The sequence below is a fragment of the Anser anser genome, assembly GCF_964211835.1.
Source record: "Anser anser genome assembly, chromosome: 3".
Classification (NCBI taxonomy): Eukaryota; Metazoa; Chordata; class Aves; order Anseriformes; family Anatidae; genus Anser; species Anser anser.
Window position 1 is genome coordinate 69,456,923 of NC_139722.1, and position 18,404 is coordinate 69,475,326.

General features: G+C 41.8%; 1 protein-coding gene across 4 annotated transcripts in view; it reads right to left on the reverse strand.

Moving 5' to 3' along the window:
• MTHFD1L (methylenetetrahydrofolate dehydrogenase (NADP+ dependent) 1 like) overlaps positions 1-18,404 on the reverse strand; it is a 151,494-nt gene that overhangs the window by 1,662 nt on the left and 131,428 nt on the right. For all 4 annotated transcript variants that reach the window (XR_014581947.1, XR_014581948.1, XR_014581949.1 and 1 more), the window contains one exon: positions 2,104-2,212. Coding sequence is in view for 1 of the 4 variants with exons in the window: in XM_083829971.1 (XP_083686097.1) it covers positions 2,123-2,212 (90 nt within the window). In the remaining 3 variants the exon portion in view is untranslated. The remainder of the gene's footprint in view (positions 1-2,103; positions 2,213-18,404) is intronic.

Consider the following 18,404-nt stretch of genomic DNA (forward strand, 5'->3'; position numbering starts at 1 on the left):
CAAGCAGAAAAGAATCCCTCAATCTGCCATCACAGAAACAAACCCAGATTCCTTGAAGTGTAATATCAGCTACAGTGTGGGCTCACTTCAGTGAAATTGTGAAAGCAAAGAACTATACTAAGCTTCTCGAAAGAAAGTTGTGAGTAAAGATTATCTGGAAATGTATTTTCTCTCTTTATCCAAAATGACAAATGTACAAATCTAGTTCATGAACTGGATGAATTTTATAGCTGATGAACAGTGCCTACCCTGTATGGTGCTCCCTGGGCGTTACAATATTTTCAATGCAGAACGTGTATTTAGATAGTTGAAAGCAGGCATGCAGGTGAACATGTGCCTGTTCTTTTCTTTAAAAGGCTTAATCTTACTGAATCATCTGTTTGTCTGATGCCACCAACACCACCATAATGAAATTAAAATAATTTATTTGCAGTTGGATATACACCGTTTTTTGCCTGACTACTATGTTTTTGTGATTTTATTAGCATTTCTTTTCATAGCTAAGAAACCGCCATCACTGATTAAAAGCCAAGGTTAACATTTTAATTTCATGCACTACTTCAAAAGAAAGACATTCACAATTGGAATGGAACATTTTATCTGCTTGTTCATGATTGTTCTTTGTAACACACCAATCCAAGCGTTTGATGGATTTGTGAATGACCAGGCAGTAACCACACAATTAAGCAGGTTACGTGAATCTGCATACAGATTTTACATTAGGATCCTGCAGTCATTTTAGATGATTCAGAGGTAATGACATGATTGACACATGATAAAGTAACATGCATGCAAGAAGCCATCAGGCATATAATGTGTATCAGTAACAAAGATGGAATATATGTCAAGAAGTGGTAAGCAACGGAAGAGTCAGGGACAGCTTGCATGTGTGTAAGCACTGCTCATTACTACCACGTCAAGTAGTAACTACCTGTGCATCCCATTTAATTTTCAAGCTAACAGTTTTTCACTTGTCTTGACGGGTACATGTGAAATGGCAGAATATGTTCTCACCAGATATTCTGTGAGTGCTGTGAGGAAACTAGTGGTTAATTTGGTCTGAAGAGTATTCGCCTTGGGCTGTGCAAACCTCTCCCCTCCTCCAAATAATCCGCCAAAACACAGAAACAGAAAATGAAAGCTGGTTCTGTAAAACCAGAGTAAACAAGGATTGCTCAAGTGCCTGGGCACATCCAACCCAAAGCTGCAGCTGACTTGGGCTGTCACCACAGCCCTAAGAGCTCATAGTGATATTGTTATTCTGTGTAAAAGTAACCATTTTGCTTTCCAGACTGATTTACTGGGGGGGGGGAGAGAGAGAGGGGAAAGTAATAGGAGAGTCCCACCACAGACACACGTGGTTTATTTCAGGTAGGGTTACATCTCTTCTTACTCCACTTAGTATAGTGCAAGGTTAAAATGAAGTAGCATGAAATATTTTAACTTGGATTTTCAAGTAAGGAACATGTGCTACACAAAATTAAAGCTGGACACCAAGAAAATTAAGTACTTAGAGAAGAAGTGGTGGGGGAACTGCAGCCTTCAAGGACAGAGAGAGAAGCCAGTAGGAAAAACGCACAGTCTAAGAGGCCAGATTTGTGTTCCTGAAATGTTTATTATCATCTGAGAGAGATGACAGCAGTCAGGAAAAAGAAAAAAAAAAGCACAAAACAAAGCTCACAATAAAGCAGAGAAATGTCTCCTCTGATATCTGGGTAATGACAGAAACACACTGCCACATGATAGTATCAAAGATGAACTAGATATTTCTTTTTAGGTGACTAACAAGACATGAGTTCTTCAGACTAACTTTTTCCACAGCCAAAAGCAGTATAATTGCAGAGCCAGCTCCCTCTCAAACTGGCAGAGCTAGGAAGTCCAAAAGGCATCATCAATGCACACCAGTAAAGTGCTGGCAACCATGCAGCAAAGGAGAAAGACACATTATAAACTGCACATTATGAAACATCTTGCCAAATCCCCGTGTGAAGTCCTCAGTGAAACTAGGGCCGATATAAACTCCTGATAATCTTTTTCATGTACCTACCAGAGACAAACATCCTCCCCCAAACTGGAATAGGAAAATAATGTCTGTTGACCCACCTGAAGTTTGACTGCAGTCTCAAAATAATCCCTTCACTTGCTCTGTGACGGGGTCGAGGTCAATGTCATAGAAGCACGGCCTCGTGGGCAGTCCTGGCATGGTGCTCATCTGAGGGAATAATGAAACGAAGTTATACGCCTGCACCTGTAAGGAGATAAATCACTCCATCCATGTAAACCTCAGAGTAAGAGAAAGGAGGGATTGTTCATCGCGGACTCAACTACAGATGTGAACTTCATCACATTTTTTTGTTTCTGTTGAAAATGTCAAGCTCTGCACTTCTTCAATTCATTTTTAAGCATATGTTTCTAAAAGGCTGGAAAGAGGAAATAAAAGCCACAAAATAGAGGCTAGTAAACTAAACATAAGAATAAACTCCTTAACAAAATTATGTTACTCAGACTTATTTGTTCCTCAGAATATTCACCCAGAATATTTATCCATTTACATCTACTTGGAAATTCACACAGCAAAGAGCAAGGACACAGCTGCCTGAATTCACCTGGTTATACAAATGTGCTAAACTGCAGACCCTTCCCCCACAAATTCAGAATATAGGAACAGAGCTAATCGCAAGGCTTTCACAACCGAATACTTAATATGAGAAACACATTGAAACAGTTCAATGAAACATACATGGATTATAGTTGAATCCTAATTCAGTAGTTAGAATTGATAGGCTGAGATATGAAGCCCAAGCAACCCAATTATCTCAAGCTATTTACAATTAAGATCCTGATCTAGCATAAAACACCAGCATCTGCATACTTTTTAATTTGAATAATCTCATGGACCTAAATTACACAATTTACTACATTTCTGCTTATGCTACTTATATTGTTATTTACAATTAACATTTCAGCGGCAATTAAATACACACAAGTGACTTGGAAATCTTGAGGTGCAGGCCCACCACAACCTGTGACACCTTAAACCAGATGTACCCCAGCTTCTCACCTTCCCCACCTCAGCCCTTCCACCTTCTCCCTCATGCAGAAGACGTCTGGAAATAAAGTTCAGCAAAATAATTGTATTTTTTGATCCCCTTCAGCCAGAAGGGTCTTCTATGGCTCTAATACCAGCACTGGCACAAGGTAAAGGATGCAGCTGTAGGGCAGTTTTAAGGCAGCACCAGATTGGATCAACCTGAGCCGCTGTGGGTTCCCACCCTGAGTCTTCATAAAGTGATGGTTAAAAATATCTCACCCCGTCTCCACTAATTCAAGGCACTCTAAAAATAGCATTTGTCCTTACGAACTCCATAAACCTTTTCAACAGCTTAACCTCAGAGGCAGAGGATGGCCCTAATATATTAGGTCCTACATTAATACCCAAAGAGATGAGAGACGTTACAATCTCTGGAAAGAAGCCTGCAGTTCAGCGTTAGCTCACCTGTTTGCTAGCTAGGAGCCTTTAAGCATTAAAAGCTCTTTAAGAGATGCTAGATTCTGGTGAGCAGGATTTAAGATGGGGCCAGTCAGCTGGGACCTCACTGAAGCTGGTGGTTAATCTGACCCCGGGAGGTAACCTTCAAACACGGTTGTACAGGAACAAATCAGACAGGCTTGAGCACCGAAAACACCAGACACAGTAGCCTAAGGACAGGGAGAAACTGGCCCAGGCAGGTGGTGGGATGGCCACAGCAGGAGGGCCGCCTCCTAGCAGAGCACGCAGCTAAGATGGCCGGGCGGCTTCCCACCTCCGTCCTCCCCAGTTCCCCAAGGAGCACAGCTCAGCAACAGTGCTTTTCGCCTCCAAAGGCAGGCTGTAACAGGCTGATCGGCCTCAAAGGAGGAAAAACAAATGACCACTATCCCAGTTGCTCCAGAGAGATGGACTCACAGTCTCCTCTCCGGCTGGAGCGGGCTGTGTTTCTTCATAGGCCAACTGGCACCTCCAGTGACCAGTTCGCATCTCCCTTGGGCTTCAGCTCCGCTCTGAACGCTCAGCGCAGTGTTCCCGTCACAGGGACACGAGGACAAACACGTCTCTTCGTGCTGCCCTGCCTCACCCCACAGCCCTGCCATCTCAGAGGTTAATCCCACCGCTCCAAGGGGGAAAGCGTCTCGGGGGGTGCAGTGCTGACGCAGCCACCGTCCTACTTGAGGTCTGAGAAAAAACAATGCGACCGGCTCTTCTGCTGGACACGGTACATTTCCCCTGGTTTTAAATATAGCCCTTCCTGAGCTTTTGTTATCGCACACAGTAGGATTAAAAGACAAAACTGTCTATTTGCATTCACCAAAACCCTTCCACTGATTGTAGGACATTGTTTTATTGGCTGATGTTGTCTCGGCACCTAAGTTAAGTACTAAAACACCTTGCTGCTATTGTTTATCTGTTGGCCGCACCAGTCAGACTACTACATTATTCGGGTTACTGAATTATTTTCTGCCCCAGATTCATCCCTGTTTATGACTTAACTCTTGACAAGGAACAGCCATAGTGAATTACATTTCCCTGGGATGGGAAGGGAATGAGCACATCGCCAAAGACAACTTTCTGGTTACTCTGTGTAGGTCAGTTCTACGTCTACATCTACATCTGGGGGTAAACTCCCAAATTACATGCCCCCCCCCCCCTTTGTTAAAAAACCTCTGTCTACAAGCTTGGCCAGTCTTCATTTTCCCCGTGTAATAAAAACAAGAATAAGTTCAGTGGAGTTTTTCCTTATTATTGTGTTGTTAAATAAATCCTATATGTGCTTGGAGGTTTCTTTCTTTTATTTTTTTTTGTCTACAAAAATCAGAGTGGAGTAACTGGGCCCATATTAACTAATGGAAATCTATTACATCTATAAAATGTGAATATCAAAACAGTTTACTGCCAGTTCAGGGAGTACAACTAGTCTTGTATTGAAAATTTAAGTCAACAAAAGGGAATAAGTTCATCTGAATTAAAATTACTGCTACGCAAAATGAAGTACAAGGCACAAAACCAGAGAGGAAACTCTTTCGGACAAACAGCTATGTGAACTTCAGAGTGCAAATAAAACACATCCTGTCATTTTCCCCATGGCCCAGACTTCCAAACAGGCAAAGCCATGCAGATTTATGGCCGTGTCTCTCTGCTCTCGTTATTTGGACATGCAGAGGTAACACGCAGCAGAATCTATCCCTTTTTCATTACTTCACGGTCAATAGCAGGAGACAGCTGGCTGGCCGAGGAGTTTACTACCACTTATTCCCTCACCAGTATTCTGTTTCTTTCGTGAGGCCAAAAAGGCATGGGAGCAGAGGGCTCGGTAGGCTGCAAGGCTGAACGAGGCTTCAGCTGGCTGGCTTTCCACAGGGCTGCAGACTCAAAGCAATCCTCTTCCCCTGCACTGGGGAACAGCAACGTACGCCCTCTATACACCAAACAGAGATCGGTGCAAATCTCCACTCCCATATAGTGCTGTTTTGGTTACAGTTTGGTGGCTACTCTACAGCACGTGATGTGGCTGTGGGGGAAAGGCAGGATAAGAAGTAGTGAAAGAGACCACATTATCCACTTCAGACCACAAACTGGATTTAGGCAGCCAAAATAATCAATACTGAATTTGACTAAAACTGTTGTTATCACACTGCCCTTGAGAGAAGAAATATATAAAGGCATTAACTTTGCATCTTAAGACTTAATGCAATTCATCTGAATGTTTTATGCAGGAAAAAAAGAAAAAAGAAAAAAAAAGGGGGTTTTATGAAGAATTCATCGAGCTACTACCCAAAATGTATCATGATTAACAGAAACTAGTTGTGTAGGACTGTAGGTTCTCAACAGAGCCAATCAATTTCTTTATAAACTCTGCAGCTGTCTACACATCCATGACAGCAAATCAGCTTCAAAAAGACAACGTGAAAAATACAATGCATATTTCTTACTGTGTCATTCTATGTTTAGGAGATAAAAAGCATAAGTCTTAAAAAATCAGCCATCCTGAGGATCATTTATGATCCTGGAAATGATCATCTAGTGGAAGATAAAATACGATTATACTTAAAGTCCGTAGGCTACTGTTATTTACACCAGGCATTTACTGTCTTCCAGAGTCGTGCTTACATGACTAAACAGAAAAACAAAAAAGGAGCTTCCTTACAAAAGGCAAGTGCCCATTATTTCTAAGGAAGCTGTATGAAAGTGGTGTTCCACACCCTCTCCAAAAACACACCTAGAGTCACTGGATGAGAGATTAAGCTGAGCTTCATCGGACTTTCATTTAAATTACAGTTACGTGTTCCCTTGTAATTTCGTTTGGCCATCAGGTCTATGTAACAGTTACCATCAAGCCCTAAGGCTCTGCTAGCCAGGTTTGCCATGGTGCCAAGAACTATCCTGCTTCAGTTCCTTTTTTATAGTACAAACGCCTATTAGTGGTTGACACATCCTGCCTTGTACTTCAAGTGTGCATATACACATATGTACAGATATTTATTTATTAAAAAAAATACTAATAGGACCTGAGATCACCTTAACAGGGTTAGCACAATGGCATGATTTGCAAAACAGATGTCCTGAGGACTACATCCAACTCACATTTAGTGTCCTTTTCAGCTATAAGACAACGCGTGGCTGCATAGTAGCATGATTTCTAAATACAGAAGAAACAAACACAGAAAAAAAACACACGCCAAAACCAGAGAAATCTGTACTTAGATTAAGTAGGCAAAACAGAAGACTAGAAGATAACAAAAACCCAACAAACAGCTTACTGAGGAAACATCTCTGTTCTGGCTTATGGAGTTAATCTTGCATTTGACAAGAAATACAAGTAATTCACATTGCCTACTTGTACCCTTTTGTTAATTGAACAAGTTAGGACAACGTGCAACCATCTGAAACTTGAAATACTGTGGAAAACAGATGTTTCTCAGGAGAATCTAGCAGACATATGACTGCGGATAACTCCTTAATAAAATCTGATGGGGTGAATTGCACACTCCATACTCCCTCAGCAAGAAACAATACAAGAGGAAACTCAAGAGATTTATAAATAGCACTGTAAACCTGCATGCATTATGTTCAACGTGCTAGCATTTGTTGGACCCTTGAGGCATGGCACAAAGGAGCTCCACTTGAGGGTTTCAATAAAGTCTCTTAATGTGAATTAGAGCTCTGAAAGACAGCTCCACTACCAGAAATTTGCTCCCCTGCAGTTCATCTGTCAGTCCCAATGCATGAGAAGCTGAAAGAAAGCTTCTTTCCTTCCTTCTGAAAGCATCCTCACAGGTCCCCAACCCTGCAAACATTTAGGCACATTCTTTATCTCCACCATCAGATTACCTCCACCGACTTTCGTGGTGCTGGGCACACACTGGAAGCTGGCACCAGGGGAACAGCACCCATGGGCTGGGAGAGAGAGATTAAACAGTTACATGAGTACACTGCATGACTGGAGGACTGCAGATGTTAATACTGGATGCCTTAAGGTCCTTGTACTCTCCATAGGACCACAGCACTCCATAACATGTTTTTGTGCAAACCCTTCCATGGAGAGTTATTTCATCTTCAGCCTGGACTCTGCTGCACTGCACAGAGACACTCAATGTGTACTGAAAAGTGATGCTAGTGCACAAAAATTAGGCAGCATATCCTAAACAGCTCTAGGATCAGCTTTTAGCTTGATCCATAGAACCTGAACATTTCCCCCAGTTTGCAGATCATCAAAAATCAGCTCACATTTAGAACGATGGAAGAAAATAATTTAACAGGAAAATGAAGGAAAAGAATAATTCGGCTTAATTAAAAGAAAGAAATACAACAGACATGAAACGGCTAAAACAAAATAGGCACAATATAGTATAAACAGCCACCCACGTATTAGAGAGGGGAACAACACCGTACCAGACAAAACTGACTCTCTAGTGACCTTTCACCACCTCTGAAAGGTGGAAAAATAAAACACAAAACCTTCCACATTAGGAAAAGCAGACACACAATGAAAGCAAGCTGGGGCTTCCTTCAAAAAGTACTAACCTTTAAAGACAAACTAGTAAATTCAGCCTTGGAAATTGCATTAATTTCAAAAAATCTACTTTAATAACTACATAAGGCTTAAGAAACCATTATCTCATTATTTTTCATTGCCTGAAAATAACAGGGATTTCTAAAAGCAGTTAAGCAACAATTTTTAGCCAGTGTTTAAATAAAGGTTCACTCATAAGTTTTAATGAAAATTTGCCAAACCTGATGATAGCCAGAGGTGGTAAGGAGAGGGAAGCTCATATTTCATTCTCAGGAAATCTTTAACAAAAAAGGAATCTTGTTGTAAGGTATAACAACAGTCACACTAAGAAACTCCACACACTAACAGCTTTCAAAATGATCAAAATAACGTTGGAAAAGATGATGATCCTACTCCGACACAGGTTGTAGTATTCCTTGCAAGAAATAGCTCTGTCTCACTGGCATGCTGGCTGATATCAGGTGCAGAAGTCCATCTGGCATCAATTATTCTATTATCATTTTCTCTTAACATTAACGTTTGCACATTTTTGGCAATTGTCCAATGTTGGGAAAGTATTTACAACAACAAAACGCACAGACATTGTTCTTCTGCTATCAGCATCTGGATGAAGTTACAGCAGTACTGAACACCGAGTATGCAATCCCAATTGACCTTGCTGCCAGGTGCTCAAGCGAGGTGGAAGTAGCCTGTGCTCTGTAATGTTCTCTGGGGGATTTCCAGGACCCTATGATTTACTCATCTTGAGCAGAAATAGTCTGAATCTGAGAGCAATCTCATGGGCATCCTGAATTAAAACACAAACCCTCACAAACAGTCCTCATCTGTCCAGTGCATTTTTTTGAAACTGCTCTGGGTACATATCCCAAAGGAAGCAGGGGACGAGACGTTTGGCCAGTGTTTGGTTGGCCAAGTTCTTAGTGAACAGCTCTGTGCAACATTACCAAAACTCAAACGTTGCTGTTAGCGATGTGCTGAGGCACCGAAGACCCAGAACAGGCATTTTGTTAGTTATTAAATAAAATACTTCGGCAGAGATGTAATCTGTAAAAGAATGAGTAAATTTCCCCTTTAAGTAAAACATTTGTGACTCACATACATGACTGCAGTTCCTCTTAGCAGAGCTGTCTCAACTCAAACATTTTTATCTTAGAGGATATAAACCATATTTGTAGTAGAAGAAAATGATCCTCCCTAATAACAGCACAATGGTGTAAATATTTTAGGTTTTACTCAAAAAATGCATCCTTCTGAGGTTGCATATCAGATGGGTTAAATATTTGGTGTGTTGTTTGTACTATTGACAATGCGGCAGGATGTTTCACAGGGAATTCAGAACTGCTCTCTGCCATGGGTAGTTCAATAGATAACCAAAATGCTACAGAAAGAAAGCTAAAAGTAAACCAAAACCAAAACAAAATACCAGATCTCCCACCACCAAAAAAAAAAAAAAGGAAAGGAAAGAAAAACCACCGACAGAGGAGATACAGCCTGAGAGAAAAAACAGCTACAAATGCCAGGTAACTCATTCCAAAACGCCCCCCTCCGTCCCATCCCATCCCACTCAAATCCATTTCCAGCAGTAACTGCTCCCTTGGGCCAAGGTCTACATCCTGATTTTCCATCCCTCTGAGGCTTTTGACAGAGCCCCTGGCAGAGAGCTCTTACTCTCTGCATCTCATACGAAATCACCTCCTCGGTCAGAAGAAATCCTTCCCTTCAGCTCACTCCTGAGGGTCAGAGGCTCCCAGGGCTGTTCCCATTCCTGACAAGCAGCCAGCACATCAGAGGGCTGGAAACATGCCCCTGGGGGAATAAATCTAGAAGATATTTTAAAGAAAGGTGCTCCTCTCACGTACTGTTTCAGCAACAAGAATGTCTGAAGTATCTGATGCTCATGGGTACAAGATCCTCCTGTTCTGTCCACTGCCTGGGTTTCCTGGTGACCAGGAAGTGACCAAGCTGTATGAGCACCTCGGGATCTCTCTGCTCAGAGCAGGGGGTCTCAGGGTATTTGGGAAGGAGAGGTTTGGGGTGGGCATATGCCAACCACCCTTCTTTTGCCCAGGGAGTGGGCACCCTTCACTTCCTCTGAAACCTGTTTATTTTGTACCAGTTCTTTCTCTAGAAGGGCCGTCCCTCACACCCTGGAAGCAAGTCTCACTTTGTGCTCTCGATCTTCACTATGTCATTTTTTTTTAAAGGCTTCATAACCTTCAGGAGACTTCCCTTGCTGGTCAGACAGCCTGACATGTGGACATGGGAAAGTACAGAGCTTTGTAGCCCAGCAGCTGGAGAGGGTGGCACCAGGACACAATGTAAAGCAAGTATGAGTTCTACGCACAACAAACTTTGCCCTTCCCACTTCAGTCATGCTAGGAAGTGCATCAGTAACAAGTGCACAGCAGACCTCTAGCAGTAGGTAACATTCAGTACCATGTGTCCTCTAAAACCGTATCAGAATATACAGCAGTCCTATCTGACAAACAAATAAAGAATGGAGGATATTACTTAGATCAGCAATTTTCATCCTATAGTTGACTGAGCCACTATTTTAAGAAGTTTCCAGAAAGGCTGCTAAGAAAAGCAAGCCTTGAATAACTTTTGCTGAAGCTCACGCTTCTCCTGGCAGATGAAGGAGAATACAAATGCTTTGAAAAAGGCTGAAAACCACCATCTTAAATTATGTGGGTGAACTGATAGAGAAGTGTGATCAAAAACAGAGTTGTGAAACAACACCCAGCACGAATGCACCCAATTTTCCATGAGTCTTACGTTGTTAACTTAAGGTATGAAAACAGACCTCTAATTTCAGTGAGGAATTCACTATTACTATATGAAAGGGAAAAAAAAATATAACTCATTTGCAATCTTTTGGCTTTAGTTTCTAGAAAGAAGGAATGCACAGGTGATGCACTAGTGCCTTCAGAAGAAGCACCTTCTTTGCTAGTTTCCTGAACCTCAGTAATAGCTGTAAGGAGAAAGTAAAAATAAATAAATAAATAAATAAAATCTAGACATGAATATGCAACTTAACTCTCTTATCAGTAAGAGAGTCAATAATACTGATTTTCAAAGTTTCTCTAAGGAGATACTAAAATTTGAATTTCTGTTCACTGAACTTACACCAGGAGTTAATATGGTCAGATAGATTTAATTTTCAAAGGAAACCAGACAAAATCTTGATAACTAAGGGCACAATTTTTATCTTACAAACTTGTATCCATATATAGAAACAGATCCTTAATATATAAAGAAAATATTTTCCAAAGTACTTAAAAACATGAATTAAATACATCTGGAAAATACATGAAATAAAATCTCCATTTTAAAAGGTGTGTGAGATAAGTGGCAGAAAAGGTTAAACGATTTGCCAAAAGTTAGAAAAGGAGCTGAGGTGATGCCAGGAGAATGGAACTTGGAACAGGTAAATCTGATTCTCATCTTCATCTCATGTAAGCGAAACTCCAAAATAACCATGCCAAATAGCTACAGTCCGTGAAACATCTCTTTTGATTACATAATGAAGTCTTTGCATCAGTATTTTTTAAATGAAATAAAACTTCCTTCATTTCTCACACTTTGCCCTGAAGTAATCGGTTTAAGCCTGCAGCAAATTGGGTTTAAAATCAGATTTCTGCAATACAACAAAGGATAACAATACATAGAAATAACAACAAGTTTGTGTGAAAAAAAAAAAAAACACACGAAAAAGCTACTAACAATGTTTTGTGGGGGGCATGAAGTATGTGAAAGGACAAAAGAAGGGCTGGGTAGTACTGAATTTCTGCATCCTAACACAGAACAAGTTAACGGTTCTGTCTCATTTCTTCACTAAGATCTAGCAGAGGATGATCTATGGGAAATTTTTCTTGAGTATTTAAAAATGTGTAACACATACATCATCATAGAAGCGAGAGTCCATTTGTGCACGTACACACAGGCTAAATCATAAAATGGCTAAAACGAAATGATAACAGAACTTAAAGAACAGTGAGACTATCATCTCTGCAATACCAGAGTGAACAAACTGGCACACAAAGCGGTAGGCGTTACTTGTTCTTATGGGACAGCCTCCAGGCTGCTCCTAATCAAAACAAGGCCAGCTCGTAATGAACTCTCATTTTTGGCAAACAGACCCTTCACAGCTTCACTGCTCAGCCAAAGGCACAACAAACCCAGCCTGCAACACATCCGCTCACGCTCAACTCGCCTCGTCCCCTCCCGGTGTCCCCGCGATGGCACGCTGACCGTGGCCGCAGAGCTGAGCTGCCAGCCCGCAGCTGCCCACCCGCTTTGGCATCATTCATCCTCGGTGACGGGCAACCGGCGAGGAAGAGCACTCGCCCCTGGACACAGCCACAGGTTGCCCTGTGGGGTCGTCATCAGCACCCCCAACAGTCGGGACTTCGGTAGTTTCTCTCGCTGGAAAACCATTTGTGGTCTATCTGTGGGAAAATTCTGCTTTATCTTTGCTTCCACATTACGTCCCTCCTTCACCAGACTGCTTAAATACTGTGAAGCTATTATTGAAACTGATTTTTGTGGAAGTTATTAAGATTTTTTTTTTTCCCCAGAGAAAAGCAAAGAGAACACGAGCTTCATGAACACAGAGGGAGCTTCCTTGTGCTGTCACCAACACGCCTTGATCCCATTCTGGACAGATTACCTGCACAGCTCTTCGTTTCTGTGTCTGTTCACTGCTTCACATCCTCACTACCGCTGCCAAATACCATGGCACTGATGCTCTTCATTACAAACAGGATCAGGGCTCACGCAAGGTCCCAGGCAGACAAACAAACCTGAGTTATGTAGTGCCTGACACATCTGACACAGGCAGGCACAACCTGCACTGTCCCGGCCACTACCGAGGAAGGCAGGAATGGGAAAAAGTCATCAAAGGCTGAGGAAGATGGGAAATACCTGTACCACCTTTGCTGCATTTGTTTGTGAAACATCATCTTGTAACTTCATTTGATCTAGTCTACTAACAAAAGCTCCTCATGCCCTGCTTTCTAGTTGTACGGAGCAGCAGGGTGTCGTGCACGCACAGAAAACTGGTGCAGTACGATCTATTAATACAGAAGTTACACATTTTAAATCAGCCAGAAGGCAGGCAGGGAAGGTCCCACACCAGATCAGAGCAATGTGCATCTTCCAGGCTTTTGTCTCTGACAGCGGCTGATACCAGATGTTTTATGAAGAAAAGCTAAAACTACGGAGGCTGTCAAAACAAGCTCTGTGCAATGGTGGAAGCTGGCAACTGAAGACTGGCCGAACCCCCAAAGCTTTTTCCAAATTACTTACCTATATTAATTACTACCCTGCATATCGTTGATGGCTATATCCTTTTATAAATCTTGTTAAATTCTTGGCCTCAGCGGCTTTTCCTGTGTTAATGACTTCCACATTTTAATCACACGTGAGAAAGTATTTCCTTCTTTTACAGAGGTATTAATATGGACGCTTGGCAACTTCTCTTCACAGACCAAAGAAATATTTCAAAGAGAAACTGTTTTCTAGGCAGAAAGGTGACAGCTTCAGATAACCTCTAACTTCTCCATAACAGCATGGGGACATAATACAGGTGTAAATGCAAGTCTATGAGATGCACACGGCTTCAGATGTTACAGATATAAATTTTATGTGAATACAGCAAATTACAAATTCTAGGCTTTATCAGTATTTCAGGTATTAGAAATGAATTGACATGTTAAAGAGTCCTAAAACTGTTTCTGCGTTAAAGAAACTGAGAATGACCCAATAAGCTTTAATTAACTGAGAGGAAAAAAAAAAGGTCAAATTGCTAAAGAATATGAACCTATTACCAAATTGATTTGGGTATAACAGCCGAGGTCAGATAGTAGTAATTAGCTTTGAGCACACATTTTAAATGAGCAAGTCTATAAAAAACACCACACATCACAGTGTGTGCAAACCAATGTTTAAAAACAACTTCAGTACTCCCTAATTTCAGAAGAAAATGCTTGAACGTTTATGGATTGCTGCATTAGCAACTCTGTAATATTCTTCTGCTCTTCAAGATTGCTGTATGGCTGCTTACCCACTAATTAAAATTTTAGCTGAAAGAGATACTTTACATTAATTTTTATTTTATGGGATATAGGTTATAATACAGAATTAGCTTGGATTACATATGCCTAACAAATACAGTAACTTTCAACACCGAAAAATTTTCTCTTTCTTGTGACTAGCATGTCCTTGCTCCTCCAGTTATACAGTAACTTCCGAGTTTCAGCAAGCCAGACGAAGTGACTGTAATGTCACATGAACAAGGATCTTTAATTTTTATGTATCTGCTGGGATTACTGGGGAGGGCGATGCGAAGCCTGGCAGAACACTGAAAAAGCCAACACAGGTCAGGAAGTCATTTCTAGGAGCAGATGTTTGTCCTTAATTGCATTTACAGATGGATGCCATACAAGCGAAAGCTGGCATTTAGCAGGTACTGCACTCACGTCCATTTTGCTGTCATTAAGGCTATGATTAAAAAGAAAAGACTCGGTAAGAGAGAGAAGGGAAACTGTTGGCATTTGCAGGGCATGTCCATATAACCTAGAGATGCTCTGTGACATCCTAGTTACTCGTTTCCTCTCTGATTTTGACTCTAGCCTAGCTCATTCTGGTATTTATGGCTTGCAGTCACTTTGCTAGTGAAGGCCCCTAAAAAAGCTGCAGGAGACTGAGGTGAGCCCTTCTCAGCACTCTGCCCTGGGAGAGGGCTGTGGTGGGCAGGGCAGGGGAGCCCAGCACGGATTTATTTACTGCTTCCAGAGCGCAGGCACCCGTGCCCAAATTGCTGCAGAGAGGGCTGCAAGCCTGCCCATCTGGCCACGTTCTAGTTCACTTAGGGGCTGCAGGAGGTTTAGGACACCAATTAACCAGCAAGAAGAGTCGAGCTTGGAGCAAGAGGTGAGACAGACCCTCCTGCTGCCCCTCTCTCAGATCCTGCTGCCCAAGTCGCTTCTCAGCCAGCTCTTAGACAACTGCTTTATTTGGCAGGAGTGGTATAAGACAAATTGAAAATAGCAGAGGCTTACCTACTAAACACTAAAAAGTAAATTATAACCACTGTGGAGCTGACTCATGAGCAGATCAGATGTCCCTGCACTCACGGCACCACCATCCCACAGAGAGGAAAGGGCTGCTACGGCTTCGGCAACCTGATTTTCATTTGCAGACATGTCTGTCAGAACTCTAAATCTCGTACTGCATTACCTTTGTGCCTGATATTAAACATGTGTTTGGAAAGAATAAAAGGGCAGCCAGTTGTCTTGAATTTGGGAAAATGCAAGAATTTTTCTTACTCAGGTGTCAGAAAATATGAACGTAACTTTGTACTTTGGAGACTTTCCACTTTATAAAACCAGACAGTGCTCCATCTACCTGCAGCGATAAGCAGAAGAATGTTTAGCTAGGATACAGTCCTATAAAAGTCTCCCTAGTAAATCCCTTTCCCATCTGGGAGAGTACTACAATTCCTCCAGGAGAACACCAGCAGTAAAATGCAATGCCAAAATTTCCTCTACAGTGCATATTTGGTTCTGAATCACTTCCAGAGAAGATACCAGACAGCATCAGAACAGCAGCTTTTAATTGTTCCATAAAATGCAGATGACTTTATCCCTTTCAAGCTGAACTTTTATGATTACATCCCGGGAAAATGGTATCCCATGCAACCACTAGGCATTGCACTGCAGTTATCTGTGATTCATCTTACATATACATTTTTTCCCCCCCCAACTGTACTGGAAATCATGTTGAAAGGCCTACAAGAAATCGCATTCCTGGATTACCAAGGCTTTTGTATCTGGGAAATAGGTTCAGAACACATATTTAATTAAATGGCCCATTTGACATAACCCAAGGAAAGAAAGAAGTTGCTGCCCCTTTAGAAAAAGTCAATTTAAAGCATATTCACTGTTTTTCAGTTGCATGGCATACACAGGCTTGGCTAACATTTCAGAGTGGATTCAGATTACCCACAGAAAACCCCCTTTACCCTGCAATAACAATGCTCGCAAACAGATGTACTAGAATTGCCACTCTGCTTAAATTTTAGCTGTACCTCATTCCAGCATGGCACGCGTGCATGCGTGTGGTGGGCATCTGTGTACATGGTCATCAACTCTCTCGCTTCAGTTTCTCTCTTTTCGACTAGGGAGCAAGTGGTCCCAATTTTGCCCACTTGGACAGCACACGTAAAGGGTTACAAAAAGGCATCTAAATGATTTGAAACGATTGCTGTCATTTCCTTTAAAAACAGTGAGAAAATCTGTTCTTATCCCAGATTTCTGCCAGCAGCACGTTCAGCAATGATGCCGGGCCATGTCGTCACTGGTGGCCGCAGCCTGCACAGCTGCCAGGGTTTCTTGTGCAGGCCGCCTTCCTCAGCCAGCACAAGGCACAACTTTGCTGGTAGAGCTACATTGATGGAATAGAAGCAAGACACATCTTTCAGCAAATGTGGCCTGTCTTTAGGAGCTGCCATTCCCTGGCCTATTAGCTAACTCATTAAAATGGGCACATCAGGAAAGGCAGCAAGGCTCCAGCTCACAGGAAACACCATTGTGGGGCTTGATGGTCCTTAGCCAAGAGGGGAATTTTGCATTACTGACCAACCCAAGCTATTAGGAAGCCTTATTTGCACTTGTGGTCCACCCTTTTTGATGCTTTTCCTTGTAGGAAAGACAAATAAGTGCTTCAAAATGAGCTACCTACAGCTTTTAATCACAGCTTTTCCTTTACTCCTGAGTGGCTTCAGCTCAGCTAGGAAAATGCAGAGCTGCTAGCGCAGCGCTGGTGCTTCTGTTCAGCCTCACTGGTGGAAGGCAAACCTGCACCTGCCCTTGGTGATGGTAGCTTCTGGGCTGCAAGGCCACGGTGGCTCTTTCCCCCAAGATGATGGCCAGAGCGCAAGTATTTGGGTATTTTTATTTCCTTTGTGATTGAGCATCTAGGAGAGAGAAGACTAGTCAGTGCACTTTGGAGGCATTCTTGTGAGCTGATGCCTCTGAGACTTCTTTTTTTTCCCGTTTTTACTGGCTTTGATCACGCCAATAAGCTTCAGTGTTGCTATGTTTCTCTGTCTTACATATTAATCTCTTATGGAGTGCACGTCCTGTTCACCAGCAGGGGAATATTTGAAGTAATACATCTATTTGTATAGCTGTGCCAGACATTCCTCCTATGCTCTTCCTGTGCTGTGTTTGTATCTGTCTTTCAAAAATTCAATTAAGGGACAGTTAATGAAAATTAATTAAATTACTCCTCTGACAACACAGAGCAGCACTACGCAGATGACATATTACAAGTTCCTGATGGAGCAATGAGAAAGAAGCAGCAAAGTACCAGTAAGTCTTGTCTGCATCCCTCAAAATACAGGGGAAGGGTCACAGGATGACAGAACGGCTGGGGTGGGAAGGGACCATAAATATCATCCAGTTCCAACCCCCCTGCCATGGGCAGGGATGCCACCCTCCAGACCAGGCTGCCCAGGGTTGCTTGTTACAAAGGATGTGACATGACAAAGCATGAAACACTTGCTGGTTTCTAAATGAGACAAGAGAGAAGCGAAATGAAGCAGAAAGTTAAAAAGGACACATGTATTGAATCCAGAATAAAAAAAATGGATACCTTCTCTTTACTCCCAATGAAAACAACATCTCAGTATTTTTTTGAGGAACAAGGGTGTAAACATGTCATAATCCTACAAATGAGGTTAAAAAAGGCTATGTTCTTTGGATAAAGACAGGCAAGCTGGGATTAAAAAAAAAAATCTAAAACACTAGAACACTGCATCAGGGAATTCACTCTTCTACTGCCAAAAGGATTTTGTTTTCCTTGAAAGATGCAAAAATCCTCAAACGTTACAGTGCTTATTGATTCGACCTTTGCATTTGATTCTATTCCAGCACACCCAGCATTAGGGTAGAAGAGAAAAAAGGAGGGGGAGGGATTAAAGATATCCTAATGATCAGGAAGGCACCCACTATGAAGTATGACAAATTTGTTTGCCAAGTCAAAATGAACATGTGAATATGCATGGGAATTTTCTCCTCATGAACACTTACTAGATCTTTTGTTATTGTAGTCAAACCATTCATATTCTTGACAACATAAACAAGTTGTGAATGTTTCTAAAATCTGATTCAAGTGACTTAAATTATGCTGAAAGTACAAATCCAGAACTGAAAACATCCTTAATTGCATCCTGTTGTTACTAAGTATATGTAGGTATACGGCTAGGTAGGTAGGTATGCCCGTATGTGTGGGTAGTTATTCCCATTGCTCTGAATACCTGTGAAGGAAATGTTTTCTCATCAAAAATAAGCT